A 17,315-nucleotide genomic window follows, 5' to 3' on the forward strand; every position below is an offset into this window, starting at 1 on the left:
ATGAATTTTTGCAAAATCAAAAATAAACGGGACAGTTGAAATGATTTTGGTGCTGAAAGAGAAATGCCGTCTCAGAATCATTTTGTCGGTGTGCTCAATTTGGGAGAGTGAAGAAAGACACAAACACAACAAAAAAAACTATTAGATTGTGTGGTGGTCTTATGCCCATTGACGTGGTTTGTTTCTTCTTTTTTCGTGCCCAAGAGATTTATGGCGATGAAAATCATTTCATGTCGCCAATTCATATAAAAAAATAAACCTCAAATACCGATCACCAAATATAAAACCAATTTTTTTTTCATCGTCATCATCGTAAATCCAATGTGTATTTGGCGTCTGCATAATCACACGTTTTAAAATTGAAGCACACATACTACATCGAATAATACTGATATTCACAGATCACTTTTGCCGATATAATTATAAGCTTTTTCCATTTTTGGTTGCAATTTTTTTTTCTTCTTGTCGACTTCTTTTTTTTCGCTCTCTACATTTTCAAACGGTTTGGATTTGTTTCACCATGATGCATTGTGACAGGCAATTTGAAAAAAAAGCACTCGAATCATATTAAAAATCGCTTTGATTTGCATTTGATTCCAAAAACAAAATATATTAATTAGCCTTTCTCTCATTTGTTTTCAGATAATTTTTTTTTAGCCCTCTTCTTTTCTTTCTTCCTTTACGTTCCGAGGAAGCAAATACACTTTTAAAATCGTTTAGCACTTGTCAACACTATTTATCTCTTTCATTTCATTTGTTTGTATTAATTTTTTGCTGTTTTCGAATGTCTTTTAGCGATTCATTAACCAAACGTTTAAATCATATTTGCTTTCGCTGGGGCGAAGTTAATCCATGCAATTTCCCAACTGGTCGATAAAAAAACATGTGCTATTATCCACATTTAATATCTCATCCATATGAGATGGAAAATTGCATCCACAATATTTAAAACCATTCGAAATTCAATCACGAGTTTTTTTTAATATGCACAGTATTATTATTATTTTTTCGCTTCTTTCATAAACCGATTTCACAAAACTCTACCATTAAAAATCACTTGATAATTAAAAATAAAATAAAAGAGACAATTTTTGTTTTCATTGATGTTGTTTAAAGAATATTACCAATAAAAATTTTTTTTTCTTTAAATGAATAACCCGTTTATCAAAAGTAAAGTTTTTGATATCAACGGTAATTTCGAAAAAAAAAATGGATTTGAAATGTGCGTTTCAAAGCAAAAACAAAAAAAGCAGTAAACGTTACTGACACACACGCGAATCGTGAATGAAAATCGAGTAAATGTTTTTGAATGCGGCTGCCGCAATTCATTCCTGATGATTTACCCACTCCACTTGTATCTCATTCGCTTTGGCTGGTGTCTACTGTCGTCGTCGTCGTTACTGCTGTTGCTCTTGCCATTTACTCATGATGGGTTTCTTTCGCTTTGGCTCTCTCACAGCTTATGTGTACGGTGTGTTGTGCTGCTTTTTTTTCGCTTGCTCTCTTTATTCTCACTTTCTGTCCGCTCTCTCGTTCGCGCTCTTTTTCTCTTTCTATTTCGATTCGCACACTTTTTCTCATACATCTGGCTGCAAACAGGTTATCAACTTTGCCAACATTCAAACCTGCCATCGATTCCGATTGCAAATCAAATATTAAAAGAGGGGCATTTGCATCACAATTTATGCACAATATTCAAATCTATAACTCTCTGTGTAGTTTTTTTATATTTGCTTCTTGCTCGTTTGTTTGTTTGTTCAGCTTTGGACACAATCAAAACTCTTTTCACCAGATTTAACGGGACATCTATCTATTCGGATGTTTTTTTTTTGTATTCAAAGGCATACGCAGAGAGAAAGAAAAAATGGAAAAAAGTATTCATTAGATTTGGCATTTTGGTGACAGAAGAGGCTGATCATTTCACCCAATCGGAAGCCTAAAAACGGAATGTTTATGTTAATGAATGTAATGGAGAAATGATGATGAGAAAATACTCAAATTCTTTGCAACAAATGAGAAAGTACAGTATAATTCTCGGTCAGAATTCTCACCATATAAATGGTCACGAATAGTATTATACAATTGGAATGTTGAATGGATACTTCATGAATCATGATGTATACTTTGGTATTGTCAAAACTGCTTCTTACAGTACAGACTGTCATCATGGTAAACCCGAGGATGGGACTTTATTAAATTCCACTGTGAACGCGAAATCCAAGGATTTTTTTAATGTTGTATGAGAATTAAAAAAAAAAACATATTTAACCCTTAACCGGGCAGGTCAAAATCCTAACGTTATCGGGCAAGTGGGGTCTCTGAGGCCCGACTTACATTTTCCATGCAAATTCAATGAAATTTTTTTTCTTTTTTCAAATTTCATTGAATTTATACGACAAAAATTATTGTTTTAACATAATAGATATTGAATTAAATATGTTTTTGTAAAATATAACTGAAAAAATGAAAAAATAATCAATATTTATTCCGAATCGGATGAATTTAAGTTTCAGTTCAGTAGTTGTTTAGTACAAATTTTGCACTTCATTTTAAAAAATTTGATGACATTTTGTATGGAAAATGTACATCTGGTAGTTGTTCAAACCTCAATACAGCGCTACTTAGGGAACCAAATTCAAAACAACTTTTATCAACGATTAGTAGGAAGAAGAAAGAATATATTACAAATTAATTTGTTTGATTAAAATAATATTTTATGCGATTTTATGTATCTTTTTTTTTAAAGAATGCGCTACCGGGCCTCAGAGACCCGACCTGACCGGTTAAGGGTTAATGGCTAAAATCTCTTTTTCCAAAAACTTCCAAATGCTAAATTTTCGAAATTGATGAAACTATTTTCAATGTAATTAATAATACTTTCAATGCATATAATTCGAATGGTGTTTTTTTGTCTTGCGGAATGCATGGCATCGAATCGGTTTCGAGAAGTAATTTGAAAATAAAATGATCACTAACATTTCTTTTTGGAGCCGACAACATTTTCGATTGTTTCACATTTTTGGCTAACAAATCGATAATTTGTAGAAAGTTTGCGCCAGATTTACTCGGGACAATCATATATTCATAATGTACGAATCAAAATATTTTCAACAAATTAAAATGTCGTCTTTTGGATACTTTACATTTTTTTTGAATCATTTAAATTAAATATCAACCGCTTTAGTTAAATCATTGATTTGAGAGAGTTTTGGCATTTTTTCAGTTCGGATACCAAATGAAATCCAATGATTTACACAATTTTTAAGTGCCATAACAGACAGACGTCATAGCTCACAATTGATTTAAAATTTTTGAAATAAAACAAAATATATTAATTATTGACGCGACAACACGATTTCCCTTAAAAATGCATTCCTGTCTATTTGAGTTTATAAACGAATCAGTTCAACTGTTCGTCGGATAGGAATGTGGAGCAAGTTTTACTTATAGGAAGCTATTCGGTTACATGCGTTGCCACACTTATGCAACCATGTTTTTTATTTCTAGAAAACGATTTAAAAAAAAAATAATTTAAAAAAATAAATAAAATAAAATCATATTCTTTTCACCAAATGTGCAACGAATTAGAATTTTTAGTTATCTTGCAGATTCACCCCTTCAAAACAAAGACATGTTTTCTTTGTATATCTGACTATAAATTCTACGAAGTGAAAAAACTCCTATGTCCACTATAATTTGGCACAAAAATCATAGTCTTTCATTTGAATTTTAATGGGACGAGCTCATTTCTCTTGATTAAATTCTCTCACAGAAATCTAGATCATTGATGATCCAAATAAGATATGCCACCGTAAAATTCTAAATATTTCAGTTTGTAGTGGTTCTATTTAAAAGTCAACAAAAAGTGTTATTATTTCCAAGCACCTTAAAAATGATATAGTTTATCTGTGAAATGGTTTCCAACAAAAACAAAATACACCGCTAAAAATCGTATTAAGTTACTGAATAACAATCGAAAGGAATTGTGCGATCTAAATTGCTGAGCTCGCAATGTAAACATAGAAATCACCGCAGATTATTATGTATGTGGATTAAGTGTGTTTGTACGTCCGATGCAATAAAGAGTTGCAATAATAAACCGAGAGCAAGTTTTAGAAGCACAGAGAAAATTGTATTCTGCTTAGAAATCCAGGCTAGCAGTGCGCGAGAGCAAATGGTAAAAATTTGTGTGCGCACCAAGCAAGGCACCAAGTATATGTTGTTGTTTTTTTATGTAACAATTTTCCAATAACACACATTGCGATTCGCGATACCGATCTGTATGTACGAGCATGTCTTTCTCTCGTGACCATTTATATGATTTATGTTACAATTAATATATTATTATATTGACGCAGACATGTGTCGTTATTCAATTTAAGTTTAATAAAAAAAAATGGCTAAAATACATTTGAATCGACTTCTTACAGACGAGTGTATTGACCGACGTCGACAATGGTCAGCGCGGCCTTTGATTGAAATAAAACGAAAGAAACGAATTTTAATTTATTATTTATTGAAATACCTTTTTCATTAATAAATCAGTTTTCATCATCGTTGCATTTGGCCAATTGCTTTTTTAAGCTACTTATCCACGATGGAAGGTTTCCATTTTAATCGGTGGATTTGTTTCAATAAACTGTGCCGCGTGTAAAGCGCACAATATAAGGAATCAATCGATATAATAAAAAAAAACAAGCTACACAAACACGGCGCGTGTGTATGCCTGAACGACAGTGCACCGCACGTTCGAATATAAAATAGGTTTCAATCGAAATATGCGATAATATTTTTCATTTTGGAATGAAATCTACTTTGCGTTGATCCCATTTTCATCGTTCTTTGAATACGGCTATCGTTCGCTGGCTCATTCATTCCGCCTATATGTGCTGAGATTTAGAATTTATGCCGCGATTGATTTTTTCACTTGGTAAACACACTGGTTGTCTTTCACTCTATATCTCCCGGATACTGTATGTATGGATAGTTACACTGGTGCGCAAATATTTCTTTCGCTTTGGCGCTTTTCATTCTTTCTGTGCATGGTCGGTATGCTTTTTTCTTCTTCTCCGTTTCATATGCACTTGTTTGTGTGGACAAGTGGACGCGCGCATATGTGCACCAAATAATACAATTAAGCACATGGAATGCCATGATCATCACCATCTCGATCGTTTCAAGTAAGAACACAAATGTTTAGAAACCTTTATTTGTATAGCTTTGTTGCTGTTGGTTTTTTTTTTTTCATTTTATGGATTGGGAAAAATGCGGATTTGAGAATGAAACCATTGATCGCAGTCATTTAAGAGAAAGAAGGTTTGGCCGATTGATTTTGTTTCACTCATTCGTTTATGTATCCTACAAATGTTTTATTACATCTCTTTTGTGGACAAACAATTCACGGCCACCTTTATTTACACAACAATTCGCAATAAAAAAAAATATTGAATATATTGTGGATAATTGAAATTTGTGTCATTTCTTTCTTTTTTGCGGTCTGGACAAAGTGAAACCATTTCACCTATTTTTGAAATTTAGCACACATCCATTTGGTTTTTATTACTTTTTATAGAATTTCTGAAGAAATTTGAATAAAGTAAAAACACACAACCTTTCATTTTATGCATATAATTTCTTTTTATTGGGATGCAAACATGTTGTAGCTATTGAGAAAGTAGAATCAAATAAAAACATTTGATGACAGAGAGAGCTTAAGGTTAGAATCAATGATTCATAATCTGATCAAAGAAATTTGTTTTCGAATGCATAATATCGATAGACATTGATATATGTCGAGAATTTTCTGTTGATTTTTTTTTTTTTGTGAATTGAAAGTTTCGTCTCATTTTCGCATTTTTGATGCATTTGGAAAGTTTTTGAGTTAAAAAAAAAATAAATAAGGCTGATTCATTAGCGATAAAAGTGATTCATTGACAGATTAAAAAATGGTCTTTTCAAACGATGATGCTGTTTTTTTTCTATTCTTGTTTTTTTGTCAGTCTTTTATTTCTATTTTTAGTTTAATTAATCATTCATTCATTTCATTTCATCGAATAATAATTGATGTTTTGTTTCGTTGACCAATTTTATTTTATTTGCGTATTTATTTTATTAGAAAATTAAATTTGGCGATCATTTTGGTTAATCGATTGAATGGATATTGTTGCTGGTGTTTCAACAATTCAAGCGAAATGCAAAAATGCCAGGCATTTGAAAAACACAAGAAAAATTTAAGCAAATCAAAAACTTGATTATGACCAAAAAATGAAACCAAATCCGTAAAAACCAATGTTCAAAATCAAAATAGAAAAGGTTGTACTTTTCGATATTTATTGCGCTTGAATATCAAAAAAAATCGCCTGAAAGTTTACTAAAGTGCGTCATTTGTTTATCGCATAATGTTAGATAGAAATCTGATTTCACATTCAGCGTCACCGACTTTATCCATGAAACTTTTGCTACAAGCTTAATGCTGGATTTGGGCTCTTTTAAGAAGCTATAATTATCGTCTTATATTACTGAATGCAAGAAAAAAAATAAAAAGGAAAAATTGAACTTGTCCAACATTTTTCGTGAATAAAAAAAATGTAACATTGACTATTTTGACTTGATTTTATTTTTGCATTTACATTATTTTTTTTATTATTATTATTATTATTATTATTATTTTTTGTCGTTCTTAAAAATTATTTAATTCAGCTATGCGAAATGAAATTATTCAATTATTTTATCTTACACATAAAAGAAACAAATAATGTTTATTCCTTTTGTTTCTCTCTCTCTCTCGCCTTAAAATATAGCAATAAAATTTTGGATTGATTTTACAGTAACTCAACAATAGTTAGTATCAATAGTTTTCTTCATTTGTTTATTGGTTTCACAATCCACAAATGATGCACCGAATTGTGCTAAAATGTACAATTTTTTATTTTAAATCTCCGATAATAATATTATACATGTTCTCTTCCGTCACACATAGAAATTCTTAACTAATGAAATTGTTTTAATCATTTTAGGCTTATTGAGATGTTGTATTGATCATTATTGAACCGTTGATGGTTTCGATTCAGTTGTGGTTGGTGTTGCTGATGATGTTGTTGTTGATGATGATGCGAATGTTGTTGCTGTTGATGTGGTCGCTGTTGTAATGGTTGCTGTGGTTGCAAGTGCTGTTGTTGTTGTTCCGGTGGAAGTGCTGCTTGGCGGTAGCTTAAAAGCATTTGTTGGTCAGTCGGTGGTACTACTGCGTACCGTTGGTTCGGTTGCTGGATTTAAAATTGTTGCATTTGCTGCATCTTGTTGTGCTTTATCACGTTCTTTATCTCGAACTGGTCTAAATGCTTCCAATAAGGCTTCGACACGACTCTCTGTTGGGCCCCATCGCGAAAATCCCTCATTATTTTGCAGCCAAACCACCATCGTACCGTGGATATTTTTCATATAAATTTCACTTCTGAAAAAGACAAACGCCGTTTAACACATTTCAGTTAGTTCAGATTTTGATAGAAAGTGATTTGGTTTTTGTGCTTGAAAAAATTGGAAAAATTGAAAACATACTTTGGTATGACATGTTGGTATCCGTGGCGATACTCATGCACCATTCCTGGTACAACGACTAACTTTCGTTTGAAATGACTTTCTTCCACACGGGACATAAATGGCAAATTTGATTCTTTCATTTCCGGAAGAAAAACGATGAAACTACAAACGCAAATTGTGATAAGTTTTTCCTTATTACAAAAAAAATCTATTAAATTTGTCGTTATAATTTTGCACTTACCTCAATGGCTCTTGTGAGTCTGTCAACAGTCGTTCAATTTGTTGCAGTGTGGCGTCTATGAGTTCTTCGCACATAGGTGGATTGGCTTGGAAAGACCCAGAGAGCGGCTTGAATTCTAAGAATGGCCTGTGAATAAATGATAAGAATCGTCAATTAAGTTGAAAGGCAACACCAAAATAGATGCATATTTTCTATAGAACAGAACTGATTAGTCGTATATCGAAAAATTGCAAAAAATGTGCTTACCCTCTCGAGCCAAAGTATGAATCAGTATCACTAAATGCTGAGCAATATTGTCTAAAGTAACTATTCAATGGGCTGGCAAAACATTCAAATGTAACGCCAAAATGGCGATGCAAACATTCGAATACGCTGACCGGAAGCGCTGATTGTGTGAGCTCAGCTTCATTTGTTGAGCCAGTTATGTTGCCGAGAAATGTTTGATATCGCCTCAGTAAACACCAAACGCGGCCGATGAAGAGATCAAATTTCTTATCATCATAGCAATTGTACCTGTAAACAAACGATATCAAATGTTATTCATCAATGGGAAAGATTTTAATCATTTTGATATGAACGGATTTGTTTAATTAATGACAAGTGTTCAGACACCTTAATAGATAATAAAAAAAATGAGCTTACCGGTACAATTGTTCTAATTTCTGTAGATGCGTCAAATTAATGTACTGTGTATCAGGTTGAGGCATGGAAGCATGTGAATATTTAATGACCATATGATCACGTTCATGAATGTATTCGATAACGGGCATTCGTAGCGGAGGTATCACAAACTGAATGGGATAGCACCATACTTTGCGTAGAATTGGTGGCGCTGGAGGTGGTTGTGGCGGCGGAATTCCATTATCTTTCAGCAATTGCATGTGTCGTTCGCGAATTTTTCGCGCATGTTCGGCCGATCTAAATCGTTAAAATGAAATTTTATTCATCCAAACTTTTGTCGCAAGAGAAAGAAAAAATCACTTACAAATGATAAATTTTGGAGCATAATTGTTCTACACTTCCTTTAACTGTTGCAACCAGATGTGGTTCACATTGTCGCTTCAAATGAGCCAATCTGTCTTGAAAATCCTCATAGCTTGCGCCGACCGTACGCCGAAGCCATTGAAACGTTTCCTCAGCATTCCACTTAACAACTTTCTTACTCTCGGCCGGTGCTGATCGAATTTCAATTAAATTCTTTGCTGCCTCGGCGTATTTTGATAATTGTTTTCGTGCATCGCCCGTAAATTTTGGCTTTACTATTTTCAATGGGATATCATTCATAATTTCACGATACATTGATGACGAAATTTCCGGATGACAATGGCTTGGCAATAGTGGATCAAAACCACGATCGATCACTTTACGTTCCATAAGCCAACGCATAAACGATTCACGTGGTGCTTTGATATTTTCACGACGATTGCATAAATCTTCGTATGTTTTTATTAAACGAATTGTGTATGCAGCTCGCATTGCCTCAACTTCTGGATATGGATGTGGAAATAGTGTGGGCGGTCGTTCAACGATAATTACGTTTGAACACACTTCCAAATCCCATGGACCCGCTAAAATGAATCGTTTCATTGGCGGTCCTTGGGTATCTTCTGATGGTCGTCGTTTTAGCGCCGTCGAATTATGTGGCGCTGGTGTGCCACCCGAACAAATACCAAGCGGATCGGTTAATGGATCAAAATGTCGTGGCATTTCCCATAACGATTCACCCGACGATTTATTCCAAAAATAATGACGATTTTCACGTTTTGACCAACATTTTCGCCATCCTTGCAACACCAAATCGGGATGCAATTCTTCATTCGCAGTGAACATTGGTGCTGGCTCATTTGGCGTTGTCTTTGTTGGTGTCGTTGGTGCTGATGCATTTGCATCATTGTTGTTTTGTGAATAAGCTGATGATGATGTCAATTGATCCCACGCTGATGGACCCGGGACAGCTATATTATTACTTCCGCCAATGTCATTCATGATGCCGCACAATATTCGGCCATGCAAATTCTTACACCTGTTGAACAAATCGATTCATTTATTAATTGTTAATTTTTTTTCAAATTTTAAATTTTCATCATGAAATGTTCGGTGCTTTATACGTCGAAGAAAAATAAATGGTAATGATTTTTGCTTAGAAACGGACTCAAAATGTTTTTCGATTTCTTGGCGCCAAAACATAGTTTGAAATTCCGTGCATTATTTATTTGGTGCAATTCAAAAGAATTTTTCCAGAATTTTATTTTTTAATATTTAATTAAATGTCAATTTCGTACGGTCGAAAGTGGAAGAAACGAAAAAAAAAATCGGGCTCATTTGTTCATCGTGCCGATAAACTGCATATAATGAAACATTTAATATGACAAAACGCATAAAATTGCATACTATTGCCCATATGTATGAAACGGTCATTTAAATACACTTGAAAATAATGCAACATGTATAGAATCAAAAAGACGACAATCATTCAAACTCGCACCGAGTAATTATTGTTTTGTTTTGGTTTTTTTCCTATTGTGTTTTGATGTATTATTATTATATATTTTTTTATTCTGTCAACCAAGAGTCATAGCGGTAGATTGTTGAATTTTTACGTATTTAAAAGTGGAGTGTACGCAACTAATACAAAACCCATCGTCTCTCACTCATTCTCTATCTAGATATTGAATGTTTTGGTGTTCACACTACACACTATATATGAGAAGTGTTTTCGTTTGGTTGGTTGTTGTTTTTTTTTTTTTCATTCGAACCTCGTTAAAGCGAGTAGCGTTGTTCAGTTTTGCTTGAACCACAGAGTCGATGAGATGATAGAACGCATATTTGCTGTGAACGATTCAAGAAAAATTACGCGCGAAATATTTACTACCGATAAATTTTAATGCATTCCAATATGATTTAACAAACAGAATCGAATTAGTACAAAAGAAAAATCATTTTGATTTTGAAAATTTAGCAAAAATTCAGCCAAGTTTATTATTAAATTTTTTTTTTCTTCATTTTCAACAAAATCTTGAATTTTTACAACAAATTTTTTCCCTTCTTTCTTATGCTCATTGGTAAAATTCGTATTTTTCGCGTTAAAACACCATTTAATTCAATAAACACCAAAATATTTCATATACCTCGTTGAAATGGTCAATGTTAAAAACAATTGCACATAAAATTTATTGATAAATACGTATTGTTTATCAAAATACACGATTTATTTTAATGGAGACAGCAACGAAGAGCCTCTTGTTTAATACGCCATTTGCAATGCAATGTTTTATAGAAATTTTTGTTTGCGCATGATTGTGTCGACTCATTCGTATATGTGATATAAGCGATAGAGAGATAGAAGCAAGAAAACAAATATGCTGAAGGGGCACACTCACACATACAATGCTCGCATTCTACGCATCCATTTACATTTGGTCATGATGTTATTGCACGCATCATTGTATGGGTGCGATACAGTGTTAGTGTATTTTATACATGCGATGACGCTGTCGTTTATCGGTTGGCACTCTGGTTGTAGTATTTTGCGTGTGTCGTTGTATGTTTATGTTCGTTCAGTTTTTTGACAACTTTGTCTTGACAGAAGAGTCCACATTTGACTTTCGTTAACATTTATGTAAACAAAAATAATGCAGCACAGACAAAAAAAGGCAACAACTCCAGAAATCGTCTTATTCGATTTAAAACTGAGTTTATTTATAAAAAATAATATTTTTTGGTAGATAAAAATAGATCATATTAAAACAAATCACATTTTTGTCATGAGTTTACCGAAGTTTAAGGCCTTAGCTTACATCTTTTATGAACATGTTTTGCATTCAGATTTGACTTAAATTCGGATTGCTAATCGGTAACGGTTCGTCGTCACTGGATGACGAGTCGGCAGATTCGCTTATTAATTTGGCAATTTTTGAATCACTTTCAAGTAGTAATTCTGATGTTGACGGTTCTTCGTTGTTTATATTCATAATTGTTCCATTTGATTGATCATCTTCGCGATTTTGTGGCATTAAATCGTCCGGAATACACTGTATGCGCTCACTTCGTAATCCATACAAATAGATCGATATGTAAAATAAAACTGATACAAATATTGATGAACCAGACAAAGTAAAGAAATCCAACAGTGATGATTTTCGATGATCACAGCAACCCAACTCTTTTGACCATCGAATCTGTGTTTTGTTCATCTGAAATAGATTTTTTTTTTTAAAGAATGAACGGAAATTGAATCAATATTATCAATATATCTTATACTTACCATATCTTTTATAGCAAAACAGAATTTGTCGCCAGTTTTCAGTCGGATATCGTTGTAGTAGTCAGTAAAAATTTTATATTTCTCTGCGCATTCGGTGCAAGTCGTATTACGCTCTGTTCCATTTATACACATATCCGTTTCATAATGAAGCTGAATGATTTTTTCTGTATGATTTGAATGAGGACAATCCGTTTGATTGTAGAAGTCACAACCAGCATCAAAGCAATCTGTGAAAAAGTAGGCGTAACATATTTGTTTGAATTGGAATAAAAATCTGATGTATGATGAAAAATGAAAATGTCACCTGCACAAAAACCAATCGTCCAAAACTGTTCTATATTCGCTTTCATTTTTTCGAATATATGCAATTGATTGCTTTCGAAAAAGCGAGAACGACAAGGTCTTTCTACATTGCTCACATTTTCAACTCCATTTAACAATTTGTCGTAAAAAAATAATGTTTGCGAATACTGTTCGACACAATTTAGGCAGAAAGTAGCATTTTCAGTGTGTTTCATAACACAACTTGTAAAACCAGCGCTTGCATTAGTGAAATTGGTTATCATATGATCGCATTTTACACGATGTTTGGTCTTATCAATTGTTGGACTTGCTTCAAAGAGCAGAAATCCTGCCGGTAACAATACAAAAATGAGAACTTTGAGCAACATTTTGGCTCTTTACAACTTAAATATTATTGTAATTAAAAATATCGGCGCTTAAATTTCAACCAAAATTTGAACAATTGAGAATTGCATTAGAAAATGAATTGTTGCACTTGACTCAAGTCAAACTTGGTATAATTTGTTTGATGTTTTGACACAATGTTGTTCGTCAATTCTGAATGAATCATTCGAAAAATAAAACACCAAATTCAACTCTACAAAACTAATGGAGACTTTTATAACTTTCAAAAATATTGTTTTAGACCGTGGTATTTTTTTTGTTCTTTCTTTTCAAATAATTCACCGTTTCAATGTAACAAGCAAAACATTTGAAAATCTCATAAAAAATTGATTTAACAAAAAAAATCCTACATTCTTCGTTTAACTGAAAAATGAGAATCTCTCCATAATAGTTGCTGCTGTGACAGTTGACACATGATTGGTTGTCAGCTCGCACACATACGGATGTCAATAGTAGAAAGAGTAGAAAACCTACTCTTTATCTATCTGGGAAACAAAAATACTATAAAAACGGAATCAACAAAAAAAGCAAAAAAGCAGCTTTGTAGATAAGAAATGAGCGGCCCAAATCTAAATCTAAGTGAATACTTCCAAAATGATGCTCCGAGTATGTTTGATGAAATAGTTTCAAATACGGTATCAACAACTAACACAGAAACAACGATCGTCACTCCATCGAACACTGGTAAATAGATTTACCGACCTCTTATCTCATATTTCATATGGCGTGAATTTTCTAAACAATATTTTGCTTTGTATGGTTTCCGATTCAATGTATAGATAGTTCAATGACTGCCTCAAATATAGAAACAAATCTTCAAACCGACTTCCAAGCGTTATCGGTGCAAGTAAGTTTTGTGCATTTGGTGCATTTGGCATATTTCATTGTTTGTGAGGTGCTTGTCTCATTTACAAATTGATTTTTATTAACTTTTTAGACATCGCCAGAGGATGATGTGGAAGACAGTGTTCGTGATAATTGGAAAGTCGTACAAACCGATTCAAATATTCCACCAATGCTCACAATGCCCGGTCTACAAAGTGCAAACGAATTGGTACATTCTTTTGATTCAATTGGACATTCTTTATTTCATATTTCGATTAATTACCGTCCCTCGCTTCGTTTCAAACAAATACATTAAAACAAATTACTTCCTATTTCAACTAATATGGAAGAGAAGACATTTTATTATACTTTGGTACTCAACACATTTGTCAAAAAATTCCAGTTCACAATTCATTAAAATTCTACCAGCTTCTAAACAAAAAGATGAACATTATATGAAAAACCTTTGTTGTTTACTAACAAATCTTATTTAATAGTCAAACCCAAAATAGCCGCGCTCAAGAAAAAAATGTAATTATTCGAAAATAGCAAAAACATTCACTACTGGACCAGTAGTACTGGTATCATAAAAATTAAAAGTTCCAATTTCAATCTTTCTTCATCTGAATCTAATAATCTCATGACATATTTTTTCAATATTTGTTGCCATTATTTTTCACTTCAAAGTGTTTCAGTCGTTCTTTATTCTATAAAAAAAATTTCTTTTTCGGAAAAGTTCTCGGAAAGTTGCAATTATTCCAATCAAATTAAATGTCTTTTTTTCTTAATTGTTGATATAAATCAGGATGATCCGGTGAAAGCAGCTATAATCTATTTACTTGGTGAAACGGAAGCAAATGAGCGTCAATCGTTGACGATATCGGATGTGAGTGAAGATGTAAGCGGTATAAAAAAACTAATTGCAGCTGGTTCGATTCGAGCTGCGGCAAATTTGACATTTCGTTGTCTAACAACGTACGGACAAGGTTTTGGACGTGCTGGTCAACCAACGAGACATACTCCACATTCATTGCAGCTATGGTTTACTCGACTTTCATTGCTCATCAAACTCGGTGAATATGATTTATGTAAACGAGAATCTGAAGCATTTGGTCTATTGGAACGACCCGATATGTACTATGAGGTTTGTATTTCGAATGTTGAATTTTTCGTTCCAATTTGATATTTAATGATTTTTCATTACAGTTTTATCCAGATACCTATAATAATCGCAAAGGATCGATGGCTTCATTTGCATTCCGTTTGCTAATCGCAAAATTACCTTCTTATTTGGGATCACACAAAGTCGCATTAGATCGACTCACCGATATGCTTCTTGTGGCAACCAAAACTAAAGAAACATATGCGACCGAATCAAATGGAAAAGCCGAAACATTTTGGTTAAAACGTGAACAAACTATTCTGCACGAACTTATAAACTGTGCTCTTGCGGTACGGCCTATTTTTATTTAGAAAAACTTGTTGATTTGCAAACAAAAAAAAAATAATACGGAGAATGAATGATTGACTAATTAGCAAATTTCACTTTGGAATGTAATTTTAATTGACGCCGTGTGGGTTTGATCAAGATCTAATCAAGATTTAATGAACTAAATTTGTTGGAGTTACATGAAGCGAAACGCATTGCGCGAATCACGATAAATTCATTCGAATTGGCTGTGCTTTTTGGCTTTCGTCAATTTAATTGAAGCCTTTTTGTTGTCATTCATTCTCAATAAGGATTTTCCACAAAGTCAAACCATTTTACTAAACATTCAAAACTCATTTTTATTTCATTTTGCAGACAAAAGATTTCAGTTTGGCTGATTATCTCATGGAACGTTTAACAACAATGAAAGGAATCGATGCAGATGGAATGCGCTCACTGTACTCGTCATGGGGTCGAATTTATTTGCAATGTGGTGATGTATTTGGTGCTGAACGAAAATTTTCCGAAGCCAGACGTATTCGCGTGACAAACACAACGGAATCGGAAACGCGAGACTTTATCGATCGTGGTTTAATAGCGGTTGCCCAAAATGATTTCAAAGAGGCATATGCGTTCTTCCAAAAATCATTAGCTATCGAACCAACAAATGCGCTCGTCCTAAATAATATGGCTGTATGTTTATTGTATTTGGGTAAACAAAAGGATGCGATTAGCCTATTTGAGCGCGCAATAACAGCCATCGAGCAAAAAGACCTTAGCGAAAGCCTTATCTTAAATTTATGTACGTTATATGAGTTAGAATCAAGTAATGATGTTAGCAAAAAATTGGCATTGTTAAAACAGATAAATCGACGAAAGTCCGAACTTAATATCAATATTGAATATTGTTTAAAATTACCAACGGGAAACAAATAAATCTATTTTATTTTTAAAACATGAGGGAAAAGAAAATACACAGCAATAAATCGATGACCCTAGAGTTTTATTTATTTCGCATGATTCATTCAAATGTTATGGTTGATTGAAGTTGACACGAGCATTCTGTTCTCGTACATATTCGATGCTCCTTGTTCATTCCATTTCCTAGATAGGCATTTTAATATACAGATGGAAATGAAAGCAACGGTTTTCCGAATGAGTCATCGACGACGACGACGACGACGACGACGACGACGACGACGGCATTGGCATAGAATAAAAGTGGTGTGAGATTAACATAATCGAAAAACTTTTTATACACAGTGTATTCCACCAAAGAAGGCATTATCCGCATTTTTTTTTCTTCTCTACTCTCGACTTTTCGTTCAAATGCTTTGCAATTCAAGCGGCTTTGCGACCCCACACACATATAATTTGTTGCTCAAGCAACACCGTCTCCCCGTTTCCATATTCAAACATGCAGCAATAAATGGTAAAAGCGCGTTACGGTCTGCTCTTGCGCTTTTCATACGCTATGAATCACACGATTCAACGTGAATGAGTCATCCCATGTAGGCTATATAGTATTATGTATATATTATTTCGTTTTTTTTTCGGCACATTCGAATCACGTAAACAAAACAAACTTCAATGCGAAAATTATGGTTGTTTATCGCTTAATGAATGTTTAAGTGCTTGAAAAATAATCGTGTACGCTGTTTTATGTTTTGGGGGAAGAGATAGATAGAGAAATATACATTCACAGAATGAATATTAAATGTGATATGAAATTGGGCTGGAATCGCTTCAAATATTCTCAAGAGAAAATGAAATTAAATTATGTAAAGATATGAACAAAAGAGCATATTGCGAAAGTGAAACCGAACACAAAATATCACTTTGCAGACTAGGTCATTGCTCATTTGTCACACCTGACACTTCTTTTCCTGATTTCAGCGAATTTATGCGTTGCATCCTGCTGAAAATCAGATTATTCTGTAGAAAAGAAAAGAAATCTTCAGATTCGCTCAAAACTTTTCACCAAAATACAAACCATTTTCAAATAAACCCATATGTTTTCCATAAACTATGGTTGTTTACAGTGTTTTTTTCATTTTTTTATTGCTGCGTAACCAAAACCGCAAAAGGTGGGGCCCAGTGAATCAACTACCATATGAGATCATGAATTATACAGTCATTCGTCAAAAATATGTGTGAACTTATCGTGTTGCAGCATTTTTTTTTTATTTCAACTGAACAAGATAATTTGAGTTTTGAATTTCTTGCGAGAAAATGAAATTCTGCAACGAAACCAATGGATGCATACAAGAGGATGGACAAGATCGCAAGAGAGAGAGAGAGAGAGAGAGAGAGAGAGAGAGAGAGAGAGA

At 33.4% G+C, this 17,315-nt stretch overlaps 4 protein-coding genes across 7 annotated transcripts in view; 1 reads left to right on the forward strand and 3 right to left on the reverse strand.

Annotated features, from left to right (window-relative positions):
* Nucleotides 1-1,253, reverse strand: part of LOC116340210 (serine-rich adhesin for platelets) — a 72,704-nt gene extending 71,451 nt beyond the window's left edge. For 2 of the 4 annotated variants that reach the window (XM_031766558.1, XM_031766557.1), the window contains exon 1: nucleotides 1,125-1,222. The gene's annotated coding sequence lies outside the window, so the exon portion shown is untranslated. Of the gene's footprint in view, nucleotides 1-1,124 lie in introns of all 4 variants that reach the window. The other 2 variants (XM_031766560.1, XM_031766559.1) reach the window with 1 other exon arrangement.
* A 5,588-nt stretch (nucleotides 1,254-6,841) lies between these two features.
* LOC116340050 (mRNA (2'-O-methyladenosine-N(6)-)-methyltransferase) lies at nucleotides 6,842-11,067 on the reverse strand. The gene is made up of 7 exons (XM_031766223.1): nucleotides 10,909-11,067; nucleotides 8,766-9,803; nucleotides 8,423-8,698; nucleotides 8,027-8,293; nucleotides 7,781-7,906; nucleotides 7,558-7,701; nucleotides 6,842-7,453 (listed from the first exon to the last, which is right to left on the reverse strand). Exons 2-7 carry the CDS (start codon nucleotides 9,764-9,766, stop codon nucleotides 7,228-7,230), a joined length of 2,040 nt encoding a protein of 679 aa, XP_031622083.1. The 5' UTR covers nucleotides 9,767-9,803; nucleotides 10,909-11,067; the 3' UTR covers nucleotides 6,842-7,227.
* A 374-nt stretch (nucleotides 11,068-11,441) lies between these two features.
* On the reverse strand, nucleotides 11,442-12,923 carry LOC116340287. The gene is made up of 3 exons (XM_031766710.1): nucleotides 12,349-12,923; nucleotides 12,045-12,271; nucleotides 11,442-11,973 (listed from the first exon to the last, which is right to left on the reverse strand). Exons 1-3 carry the CDS (start codon nucleotides 12,713-12,715, stop codon nucleotides 11,602-11,604), a joined length of 966 nt encoding a protein of 321 aa, XP_031622570.1. The 5' UTR covers nucleotides 12,716-12,923; the 3' UTR covers nucleotides 11,442-11,601.
* A 216-nt stretch (nucleotides 12,924-13,139) lies between these two features.
* LOC116340286 (trafficking protein particle complex subunit 12) lies at nucleotides 13,140-15,978 on the forward strand. Its single transcript, XM_031766709.1, has 6 exons — nucleotides 13,140-13,415; nucleotides 13,511-13,578; nucleotides 13,669-13,785; nucleotides 14,362-14,700; nucleotides 14,763-15,008; nucleotides 15,361-15,978. The coding sequence occupies exons 1-6, from the start codon at nucleotides 13,286-13,288 to the stop codon at nucleotides 15,919-15,921; spliced, it is 1,461 nt and encodes a 486-aa protein (XP_031622569.1). The 5' UTR covers nucleotides 13,140-13,285; the 3' UTR covers nucleotides 15,922-15,978.
* Nucleotides 15,979-17,315: the final 1,337 nt, after the last annotated feature.

Source organism: Contarinia nasturtii, unplaced genomic scaffold (assembly GCF_009176525.2).
Source record: "Contarinia nasturtii isolate CC-2019 unplaced genomic scaffold, AAFC_CNas_1.1 Cnas_scaffold_630, whole genome shotgun sequence".
In the NCBI taxonomy this organism is placed as follows: domain Eukaryota; kingdom Metazoa; phylum Arthropoda; class Insecta; order Diptera; family Cecidomyiidae; genus Contarinia; species Contarinia nasturtii.